The following is an 11290-nucleotide window of genomic DNA, read 5'->3' as shown; positions in this document are numbered from 1 at the left end:
TAGAACATGCACCAAGGGAGGGGGGAGGGTGTGGTGAGAAGGGCTGTCTAAGACTTGATTTCCCAGGCAGGCAGAGACAGAGAGCCCCGCCCCCATAACTAATCAAAGAGAAAAACTCCCAGTTGCAGGTATTGGGAGTGGGGTGAGGGGGGTCAGCATCCATAGACTTAGCCCCTGAAGGGGTAAAGGGAGGTTTCCAAGCCCCTGGGTCAGTGGACCTCCAAGCTCAGTTCTTTGGCCTCTATCTCTCATACCTCCCCTGCTCCAGCAGCACATCCCCTAGTGGAGGCGTCCAGATGGCAGGGAGGTCCAGGGAACAGCTGAAGATGCTGAGTAGGCCTCCCTCTCCCTGCCTCCCCATGGCCCCACGGATCATCCGGTGCTGCCAGCCCATCTCATTGGCTCTCTCCTGGTTACTCGTCTCTCCTCTATCTTTCCAGCCTGTGGTTGCCGTGGAAACATAGTACAGTGACATCACTATAGGGTGAGGGCTGGGGCGATACTGCTCTTGGCAGGGACTGGTCTTGCTGCTTGCTAGATGTTAAATCCACATCTGGATCTACCAAGGGCAAGAAAGGGGGGCAGGAAAAGGGACAGGGCCCACATTCCTTCCTCTTGCCCCTCTTTCCCCAAATGTAGTGAGCATAAAAGGGCAGGGAGGATGCACGTAATCAGAGGGATGAGGAAAAGGCTGCAAATACCTAGAAGGGATAAGGATAAAAGTCACGTGGAAAGGAGATAGGGTGAGGCTAGGCGTCAACTTTGATGAGCCAGGTCTGAGCGTGGTGGGGAGATGGGGTTAGGGCAGCGAGAATAGTGGGTCTGGGGTTTGTCTAGAGTTCCTCAAAGCACCATGCTGCTCAACTTAGGCAGGGCCCAAGAGAGGAAGCAAAAGGACTTTCTGGCAGCGTCCCCCTCAGCCCGCCCTGAAGATCTCTATACCACTTCCTCACAGCCACAGCAGTTTCTAATCCTGTCTTAGAAATAAGAAAGCTGATTAGAGAAGCAAAGCAATCTGCCTTGGGTGGCCCAGCAGGTGAGGGGCAGAGCTGATACCAGGTCTTAGGAGCCCTGCACTATCCATGGAGATAATAACAGCAGCAGCAGCAAGCAAATATTTATTCAATCTACCTTGCCCAGCATTAAAAAAAAATTTTTTTTTAATTTATTTATTGTATTTATTTTTGGCTGCATTGGGTCTTCATTGCTGTGCGCAGGCTTTCTCTAGTTGCGGCGAGCAGGGGCTACTCTCTTTGTCACGGTGTGAGGCTTCTCATTGCGGTGGCTTCTCTTGTTGCGGAGCACAGGCTCTAGGTGCAGGGGCTTCAATAGTTGTAGCATGCGGACTCAGTAGTTGTGGCTTGCAGGCTCTAGAGCGCAGGCTCAGCAGTTGTGGCGCACAGGCTTAGTTGCCCCGCGGCACGTGGGATCTTCCTGGACCAGGGCTTGAACATTGTGTCCCCTGCATTGGCAGGCGGATTCTTAACCACTGTACAGCATTTTAAATGCATTATCTCATTTGATCTCCCAACACCTCTATACGGTAAATATTGTCATTTCCTCCATTTTCGAGATGAAACTGAGACTCAGAGTGGTTTAAGTGAGCTGCCCACAGCCACGGCTAGTACCCACTGGAATCAGAACTGGAACCCACATCTATCTGCCAGCAGCTGTTAGCCCAGCCCCAGCTCTCCAGCACTGCTTTATAAAGACCATGTAGGGAGAGAGCTCTGGTCCCTGGCTCTCCAGCCACTCAGTGTTTGAGAGAGGAGGAGGCCCTGTGTCTAAAGGTTGTGCCCTTGAGTTAGAAACTATCCCATCCCCCTCCTCCCCCTGTACCTGCTCCGGCAGTGAGGTCACTAGGGCTCTGTGCCCAGCCCTGAGGCCTGTCCTGCAGCTTTGGCAGAAATAAGCCCCCTTGGTTTTCTGGCAAGTGGACCTGTCCAAAAGAACCAAGACCTTGGGAGAGAGAGGGCTCTTCCTCCTTGGCCTTCTTCCCAGAAAGTTAGGGGAAGGGAGCAGATGTTCTCTACTTCCACATGGAGAAACAGAGGTACAGGGAGGCAGCCCACCACTCTGTATTGATACATGTGTGGCAGAGCTGGCGGGCCCCTTCTGGGCCCCTCTGTGAGGACCTCTGCGGGCCCGGGTTCAGCTGGGCACCACTCCATTATGTTTTGTGTCTTCCTTCATGAGCGTGTGTCTTGTTCGTGGCTGTCTTTCCAGAGCCTAGCCCAGGGCCTGGCACAAAGTAAGTGCTTTAATAACTGCTGGATTAAGAAATGAATGGGTTCCTCTAAGCTTCAACTATGCTCATCTGTAAAAAGGAAAATAATAACACCTGCTTCAGGGACTTTGTTTTAAAAGTTCAATAAGACAATGCACTGAAAGCCCTCAGCATGCAATAAACAGCAATACAAGGTGGATCTGATTGTTATTAAAAGTGCTTTGGAAACTGTAGTGTCAAACAAGGTAGGTGACTGCCGGTCTCTGAAAGTGCCGGTTGCCTGCCAGTGTGCAGAGGTCAGAGAAGGGCAGCAGGTGGGGGCCGCAGCAGTCAGGCAGAACGGGGAGCTGTCCTTGAGCCTTGAAGAGCTGGCTGGAAGGACAGAATTTCTGAAGGCGGGTGAGGAGGGAACGGCCGACCGGAGCAAACGCTCGGAGCTGTGCGTAGAGGTCAGAAAAGCCTGGCGCACTGGCACGGTGGAGGGGTAGTTGGACCGCAGGAGGGAAAGGCTAGCGCGGGAGACATTCCGTAGGCAGGGGCGAGCACGTGAGGAGCAGGCGCGGCGCGGCGCGGCGCGACGGGAAGGGTCACGCTTTTGCCCGGAGCAGGCGGAGGGCACTCGCTGCCCGCGGTGACTCTCCCCTCCACCGGGCAGTGGGAAGTGGCGGCAGAGCGCAGGGTCTGGGGCCGGCTAGACCAGGCTCCCCATCTGGACTCCAACTCACTCCTTATTTCCTGCGACCTTATCACTCCCCCTCTGAGCCCTGGACCCGTCACCTGTAAAATGAAGACCGAGATGCTTGCGCCGCGAAGAGTCGGCCAGAGCTTTCCCGGCGTGGGCATCAGCCCCAAAGTTTCCTTTCTCCTGTAGACTCTCATCTCTGTTCTGACCTCAAGCTCGGGGAGGGACCAGGGGAGGGAAGATGTCCCTGGCGTGCGCCCCAGCTCACGGGCACCGTGCCCCGAACTGTTTTCTTTTTAGATTCTGAAGAGCGCCTTGAGGCCAGGGAAGGGAATAGGTCCTACCAGCCCGGGGCAGGGACTCGGACCCCCGGGACCCGCGCTGACGTAGGCGAGCCGGGCGCCACCGGGTGCCCCTTCCCCCTCCCCCCGGTGGGTTGGAGGATGGGCGGCCAGCCCCAGGCTAGCTAGTGCCTGCCTGGGGCTTCCTATTTCGGGAGCGGGGTGTGGGCCACGCCCCGTCACGTGATGCAAGGGCCTTTTAAAGCTGCAGCGCGGGCTGGGAGCCGCAGGTCGCGGAATCCTTGCACGCGTGCTCTATCGTCTCTTTCTCAGCCTAGCCCAGCCTCACCATGGTGGACGCCTTCGTGGGCACCTGGAAGTTAGTGGACAGCAAGAATTTCGATGACTACATGAAGTCAATCGGTGAGGGCGGCTCGGGATGCTGGGCTGGGGATGGGCTGGCCGCGTGCCGGGTCGGAGCAGCGCTTCAGCTGTGGCTACCTACCCTGCACGCCTGCTGCATCCCTCCTGGTAAAAGTTGGGGAACCCGGGGATGCGGAGAAGGTGGCAGCCTGCGCTAGGGCATGCGAGGCCTGTTGGGAGGAGTTTCTTCCAGTTCCGCGCTCGCCACACGGCACGCGGCACGCGGGATCTTGGTTCCCCGACCAGGGATGGAACCCCTGCCGCCTTCAGTGGAAGCGCAGAGTCCTAACCACTGGACCGCCAGGGAATTCCGGGGAGGGGGCTTTCATGTTCTGAACTTGGCAAGAGGGATTCCCAGGCAAGGAGGCTCAAGGAGGCAGCTGTGTCGGTCGATGTGGGGGCAGGGAGGCGCTTTCGGGGAAGAAAGGCTTCTGATCTGGAGGTAGGGGGCGGGTTTGGATAAAACGGGAGGGGAGGGAGGAAAAGAAGAGGAGCATGGGTGGTCTAAGAACTGGAGCCTGAACAGTGAAAGGGGGCAGATTGATGGGAAGTGTCCTATGGCTTAAAGTAGGGTATCCCCAGGAGGAAGAAGATGGAAGGGGGAACAGCCCTGAACAGGATATGAGGAGCTGAGACAGGAGCCTGCACAGTTAGCAACAACCAACCCCTCACCCTCTACGTTGGGTTAGTTAGGGTAAAGGATTGTCGCTGCAGGGTGCCCTCTTTCTCACTAACCAGCCTAGTGGTAGGGTAGGGCAAGAGGCCCCATCACCAGCTGCAACCCAAGGATAACTGCTCACTGGGGAGGTGTCTGGTGGAGGGGTACAGCAAAGGGGCCTGGAGCAAAGCCAAGACCTGGTAAAGCCAGGGAGGGTCTTTGGTCTAGGAGGCTGTGGTGCTGGGATGGGGGAGAATGAAGATTCAAAGAATCTTGCAGAGGAGGACTTTGGAGGTCTCTGTGCCTTGGTTCAACAGTTGAAGAAGCCAAGACCCAGAGAGAGTAGAAACTTGTCAAATCAATTCCACAGCAGAGCTGTTACGAAAGCTAAATTTCTAGGTCGGCAACCCAGAGAAGTTCCCATTATGGACCCCAGGGGTGGGAGTGGTAAGAACTGCTTAACTAAGCGTTGACCTCAGCCCTTCCCCTTCTAATATGGGCCAGGCAAAGAGGGTGACATCCTTTCTCTGGAATCCCCAGCTATGAGATTATCCTGGCCCCCCAGGCTAGGATAGGGAAAACTGGAATGTTATTCATGACTGAGCTAGGTTCCATGCCTTCCTTCCAGGGAAGGGGGGCTGGATAACCCAAAGAAGGGGTGGGGGGTCCACTCCAGGCACCTCCCACCTGTTCCTGACCCCTGAAATAAGGACCGCAACTGTTGGCTTTTAAGGCCAAAGTGCTCAACTGCCCCTACTCTATGCTGAGCATTATGCCCAATGATTCCAGGAAGGTAGTAATTCTTGGAGAAGTAGGGGACCCTGGGCAGCTCTTGGGGAAGGTGGAATGCCCACAGCTAGTTCCTCTCCCAAGTGTCTCCCAGCAGACATTAGGACTGAAGACCTGGGTCCCTGAAGTGAGTCATACCATCCATACCACCCTTGCTCCCTTATTTTGCCCCAACCTGGGTTAGGGGGCTGAGAATCCAGCTAGCCTGCTGTTGTACAGATGGAAAAAATGAGATACCCATGGGGGAGAAAAGACCTTACTTAGACGGAAAAAATGAGATACCCATGGGGGAGAAAAGACCTTCCTTAGATGGAAAAAATGAGATACCCATGGGGGAGAAAAGACCTTCCTTAGCTCTCAGTAAATAGCTTCAGCTTCGTTTCTAAGTAGAACCCATCTCTTCGCAAGACTCCAAATTCTGTAACTTTCTCTTAGCTGAGTCTCTCACCCACTCCACAATGCCTTCCTTCCTCAAACGCTCCACACCTCTGGGTAGGTCCTAAGTAAACAGAGCTCCTTGTGCAGTGACAAGGCCCTGCTCTGTGCTGGGGCGTGGGACTGACCTGACTCACTCTGATAACGGGGGGCAAGGCCAAGTCCCTCAGTAGCCAGGCAGGGTGGGCCAGCAGCAGCACAGCTGCCTGTGCCCCTCTTGTTTTAAACCAAGAGTTCTCAGAGGACAAAGAGGCCCAGCCTATTTAGTACCAGTGATCTCAGGCACACTTGGTGGCCGTAGGCCACAGATGAAGTACATGCCGGGAAGCAGGATGGCCCAGGAGGAAAAGTGAACAGTTTTAGAGCCTAAATTCAAATCTAGGTCAACCACTTAACCCTTTGACTTTGGGCAAAAGTCACTTCACTCTCCAAGCCTTATTTGTAAATTGGGGATAACAAAATCCACCATTCAGGGCTGTAATAAACATTAAGTAAAACAACCCATGTAGCCAGGCACATCTGGAGACTTTCCACCCACCACCTCGCCACAGCCTCTGCCCTTGGAGGACAGCTCAGCAGAGGCTGCTCGGAGCAGAGGGGGAGGTTGGAGGCAAAAGGACAGATCTCGGGAAAGCCACAACCTGCAGGGCTCTTTGTTCCACACTCTCTTGCAGCACTCAGGGAAGCCATGCTTGGGCCAGGAGGGGAGTTCCCACAGAGCCTTAGACCAGGAGACCTGGATTGGAGTCCTGACTGCCACCACTTTAGGCCTCTCCTAAATCTGCACACTGAGACAAACACTCCCTTTTGCCTCCTCCTAGATCATGGTTAAGAGGCTTGGAAAATGTCTTTGTTACCATACATGGGGCACAAGAGCACCAGTGCATCTCAGGGTAAAAACTTTCAAAGGTGGAAAATTCTTGTACATAGGCTCTGGAAGGCAAAGTCCACATTTACTTCTTTCTCCCTCAGCCTGTGCCTTGAAAGCTGCTCAGGGGCCCTGGAAGGGAGCCTTGCGCTCCAGCCTTTATAGATGAGCAGTACAGTGAGCTCTGCAGTTGAACATTCTGGATTTGAATTCCAGATTTGTGACCCTGGGCTTCAACTCATTCTCAGTTTTTGCATCTGTAAAATAGAGATAATAGCATCAGTCCTTCGGGGAGACTGGAAGGACTGAATGAGATTACACGTGTAGTTTTTACCACACAGAAAGCACTTAATAGTAGCTTATTCTAATCTCAGCTCTGCCACTGACTTGCTGTGAGACATGCCTGTCCATTAAGTTTCTCATCTGTCTAATGGGATAAGTAATGTCTCTTCACCACACAGAGCTAACGGGAAGACTGAATTAACAGCCATGCAAAGTCTTTGAAAGTTCTCACCCTTCTTTTCCCCCTTCCCCACATCCAGGCCTAAGAGTTGGTCACTGAGCTCCTTGTACCCTGCCTCTTGCTCTAGCTCATACTCATACCCTTCCCTCTGCCCTCAGGTGTGGGTTTTGCTACCAGGCAGGTGGCCAACGTGACCAAGCCTACCACAGTCATCGAAGTGAACGGGGACACAATCACCATAAAAACACAAAGCACCTTTAAGAACACGGAGGTCAGCTTCAAGCTGGGAGTGGAGTTCGATGAGACAACAGCAGATGACAGGAAGGTCAAGGTGAGTCAAGGAAGGGTCCATGGGGAATGGAAGGCCCTGAAGGGGATTACGGTGGCGCCCTATTGTTGCACGTTGAGGGGTAGGCTATCATGGGGGATTGAAGTGGCAAATGAGGTCCATAACGCCTGTGCAGTGCTGGGATGTCCCAAGTGCTAAATGCATGTTAGTCCTATCTTGTTCTCCCTCCCATCTTGGGAAGCATCTACCTGTTGCCTCTGGGAGTGGGCAGCACAGAGCCTGGATAGTCTGACCTCACTGTCTACGCCAGCTCCAGCTGGGTGACCTTGTGTATGGCATGCAACAGCTCTGGCTTTCTTTCCCCTTCCATAGATGGGGGCTTATGTGGACATGGCTGTGACCTCGGGTGCTTTAGGAACAATGCCCAGAAGTCAAGGTCCTCCACCGAAAGGTCATCCTGGCCTTCAGGAGCCAAGGAGACAGCTGGGGACAAGAGGTTGAGACCTACTCAGATGCTTCCTCTTCTCCAGCCTCCACTTCCAGGGCTTGGCCAGTGACCCTGAGAAACCATTTCCAATGCTGCCAGCCTACAGGCACGAAAAACTATATTCTGGATAGAGCATTGTCTTTGGTGTGTTTATAGTGTCTTCTCACCAAGCCTTAGCCCCTCTCCTTCTGGGAGGGAGAGTACATCTGCCCCCAGTCTTAGGACTTGTCACCCGGTGGTGGCTGTCTTGGCAGCTTGCCTCAGGCCTTCCAGCCACTGAGCCAGGCATGGAAGAGAGAACTAAGGGGTTTTGCTCTCAACAGCGTGTACCTATAGCAGTACCTTTCCACCAGACCTTTCCATTCAGCTCCTCAGCTGTTTCTTCTTCCTCACAGCTGCTCCCAAGGAGAGGAGAGGGTCTAATCTCCTCCCTGTGGAGGAAGCTGGAGCCCAGCCCAGGATCATACAGGAAGCTGGCAGCAGAGATGGGATGGTACCCAAAGATGGCAGCCTACCTTGGAGAGAGGTGCCTGCCCTACCACATGCCTTTACCTCCTTGAACTAGCCTACCTTCCTGAAGGGCAAGAACCCCAGTTAAACACAACAGTAGTTCTCTGGGATGCCTAGGCTAAACATAACCTGCTCTGAATGGACAAAAAGCTAGAGGAATGAGAATGAGGAGGAAGGTGGTGGTAAGGGTGCACACCCACCGACCCACTGGCCCCAAAGCACATACACACAGCCTTTGCAGACTCTTCTACTGAACCCTGGTCAGTCAGGGTACCCTAGCCTGGCTTAGAGCCCCCAAATTTCTAGAGAAGAGAGACCTGGGAGAGTTGCCAAATGAGAGCCAGCTGATGCAGGCTGGCAGCACCCATAAGATTAAGTGGACATTTGACCAGGGCTGTGGAACACTCCAAGGGCCCGCAGTCCCAGGACCTGGCAGTTGCTGCCCACTCGTCACCTGAAGGGGGTCACTTGATATGGACCGAGAGGAGTAGGAATACAGGGCAGGGTCCAATTTTCCAATACCTCCCACCCCCAGGGGTCTTTTAGACATTACGTGTGATCACCACTTGGCCGGAGTCTCAGGATTACTCCTCCTCACCAGTCTTTCACAGGCATTGGGCTGGTCCCCCCACTCTGTGTCTTAGTGAGACTGGGCTGTGGGCATCACCTAGAGTACGGGGTAAGTGCCCATCCTGAAGGCTGGTGGCGCTTCTCAGAGCCAGGCTGTTCCTCTCCACTGTGCTATCTGCCTCTCCCTACTCGCCCAACAGCTGAAGGCCCCTCCCCCGGCCAAGCAGCAGTGGTGAACTAGACATCCTATGGGGCTAGGTTGGAGGTGGGCTGCCTGATCTCTGATCCTAGCATTGTCAATAGGGATAGAGGCTGGGTCCTTTGTGGCCCCAGTGACCAGACCCCTTCCTGCCCCTCAATCCTAGCTCAGATCTCAGCTCAGGCCTCTACCCTCTTTCCACAGTCCATTGTGACGCTGGATGGAGGCAAACTCGTCCACGTGCAGAAGTGGAACGGACAAGAGACAACACTTGTGCGGGAAGTAGTTGCTGGGAAACTCATCCTGGTAAGATGGATAACTCTGGAGCCTCACCCAATTCGTTTCTACTGCCCCTTCAGCCAAGCCTATTGTGAAAAGCCAAGGTCATCAGTGGGACCAATGGAAGCTGGAACAATGGAGGGTGGAGGCAGGCCTGGGTGGTATTAGGTAGGAATTTTCTATGTAGTGGCTTTGGACTTGGTTTAAATCTCAGCTTATAGGGTGCATGACTTTGGACAAGTCACCTTCTCCAAGTCCAACTGTAAAGTGGGTGTTAATAACACTAACCTTGTAGGGCTGCTGCGAAGTCTGAAGGAGACAGTGGATGCAGAGCACAGAGCATCACTGGTGTGGGACCACTACAGTAGGCGCACTCCATGGCCTTAGTTTCATTCTCTGCATTGCCGCATTGCCTTGCCCCAGGGAGAGGTAGAAAGCTTGGCCAAATCTGATTCCAGGCCCATAGGAGAGGCTCCCATCTCCCAAGCCTTTGGGCAGGGACAGGCTGGTGATCGGTGGGGCCCCAACTGACAGCACAGTCATTTCTACTTCATTCCAGGCTCACCTCCTCTCAGAGCTTTCCATGCCTGGCCTACTACAAGTACCTAAGGCCTGGGCTGGAAATGACAAACAAGCTGGCAGATCTGTCTGTTTAGGGACAAACTTGGGGACTTCACTTGAAGGATGTAGCCTTGACTGAACACCCCCAGGGGTGGAGACAGCAGCCACCCGTGATCTCTGCCTCCTTATTCTGTAGGGCCTCAGGTTTTCGCCTCAGCATCTTCACTGCAGACCTTCTTGGGTCAGTGTAACCTGGTCACTGCATTCTTGCACTTACACAGGGCAGGGGGCCCTGCAGAGTTAATAATGAGTTACCTAGCTCTGGTGGGAATGTGATATACAGCACCAAATACTCACTGGGCAGTTAAGCTATGGTGAAACCATGGGCCTGGCTCTGTGATGCCAGGCAGGATGCTGGGGGTTCAGGCCTCTGGCCCTGGCACTACCCTAAGTTAGGGAAAGAATGGAGAGTTGGTGGCCTAGTAAAGTCCTTTCCCAAGAGCCTCTGGACATTTTTATTCACCTGTTTGTCTGCTATGTGCCAGGCACCATCTTAGGCACTAAAGATGAAGGGAGAGGAGTGGTACAAGGGAAAGAGAAACACTCTGGGATCTTGACCAAGTTACTTCCTCCCTGAAAGCTCATTTCCCCAAATCTCTACAAGAGGAATTACAATGCCTAACTTAAAGACTTAGGGGAACTTCCTGGTGGTCCAGTGGTTAGGACTTGGTGCTTTCACTGCTGTGGCCCGGGTTCAATCCCTGGTTGGGGAACTAAGATCCCGCAAACCACATGACATGGCCAAAAAAAAAAAAAAAAAGAAGACTTGGTGTAAGCATTAGGAAAAAATACATGTAAAGTACCTGGCACGTAGTAGGTAGGCAGTAAATGAAAATTTTTAGCATGAAGGTAGAGGGCTCTCCCCATCAGAGTGGAGAGTATTCCCAGTACCTTCTGTGTGTACACCCCTGCCCTAACCTGACTCTGTGTTTTCTTCCAGACACTCACCCACTGCAATGCAGTTTGCACTCGCACTTACGAGAAAGGGGCATGACCTGCCCACTCCCTCAACAACTCCTCCTCTGCCAGTTGGCTACTCCTGGACTCAGCACCAGATTGACTCATTTTTTTTCCTTTGGCATTTTGTATAAATCCACCTTGATTGGGGAAATTCTCCTGGGGTCAGGTGGCACCAGCCTGGATCCAGTTCTGTTCTCATTGTGTATGTTTGTTTTTTTAACTGCACCCAAAGGGTGCTCTGAGGTCAATAAAGCAGCACCTAGGCCACCCAGTTGCCTTTTTGCTTTTGGTGACATGATTCTGGGAGTCTCAGTTTCTGTGTGTGTCAGAGTAGGCATAAACGACTGCCACTCAGGAAGAAGCACTGGATGAGAGACTGCAATGGACAGTCTCAGGGACAGTGATAGCTGATCACCTTACACGTACAAAAAATAAAACGGCTGTACCTACAACTTCCCTTTACACTGCCCCCTCCCTATGGCCAAATGAGCTAGTCCAACCTGGAATAATCACTCAGTGGTGGGGCTTCTGAACTGTCACCTCAGGTCC

General features: G+C 53.3%; 1 protein-coding gene across 1 annotated transcript; it reads left to right on the top strand.

Annotated features, from left to right (window-relative positions):
* The first annotated feature begins 3457 nt into the window (after nt 1–3457).
* On the top strand, nt 3458–11008 carry FABP3 (fatty acid binding protein 3). Its single transcript, XM_060017958.1, has 4 exons — nt 3458–3613; nt 6985–7157; nt 9086–9187; nt 10722–11008. Exons 1-4 carry the CDS (start codon nt 3541–3543, stop codon nt 10773–10775), a joined length of 402 nt encoding a protein of 133 aa, XP_059873941.1. The 5' UTR covers nt 3458–3540; the 3' UTR covers nt 10776–11008.
* Nucleotides 11009–11290: the final 282 nt, after the last annotated feature.

This window comes from Delphinus delphis, chromosome 1, assembly GCF_949987515.2.
Source record: "Delphinus delphis chromosome 1, mDelDel1.2, whole genome shotgun sequence".
Classification (NCBI taxonomy): Eukaryota; Metazoa; Chordata; class Mammalia; order Artiodactyla; family Delphinidae; genus Delphinus; species Delphinus delphis.
The sequence above is the reverse complement of the archived record's forward strand: the minus strand, read 5'-3'. Positions and strand labels throughout refer to the sequence as shown.

Bases quoted from the DNA above. Each gene is read 5' to 3' on its own strand.
- FABP3 (XM_060017958.1), top strand. From the start codon at position 3,541: ATGGTGGACGCCTTCGTGGGCACCTGGAAGTTAGTGGACAGCAAGAAT. The intron at 3,614-6,984 runs GTGAGGGCGGCT...CTCTGCCCTCAG, and splicing joins TGACTACATGAAGTCAATCG to GTGTGGGTTTTGCTACCAGG. The intron at 9,188-10,721 runs GTAAGATGGATA...GTTTTCTTCCAG, and splicing joins TTGCTGGGAAACTCATCCTG to ACACTCACCCACTGCAATGC.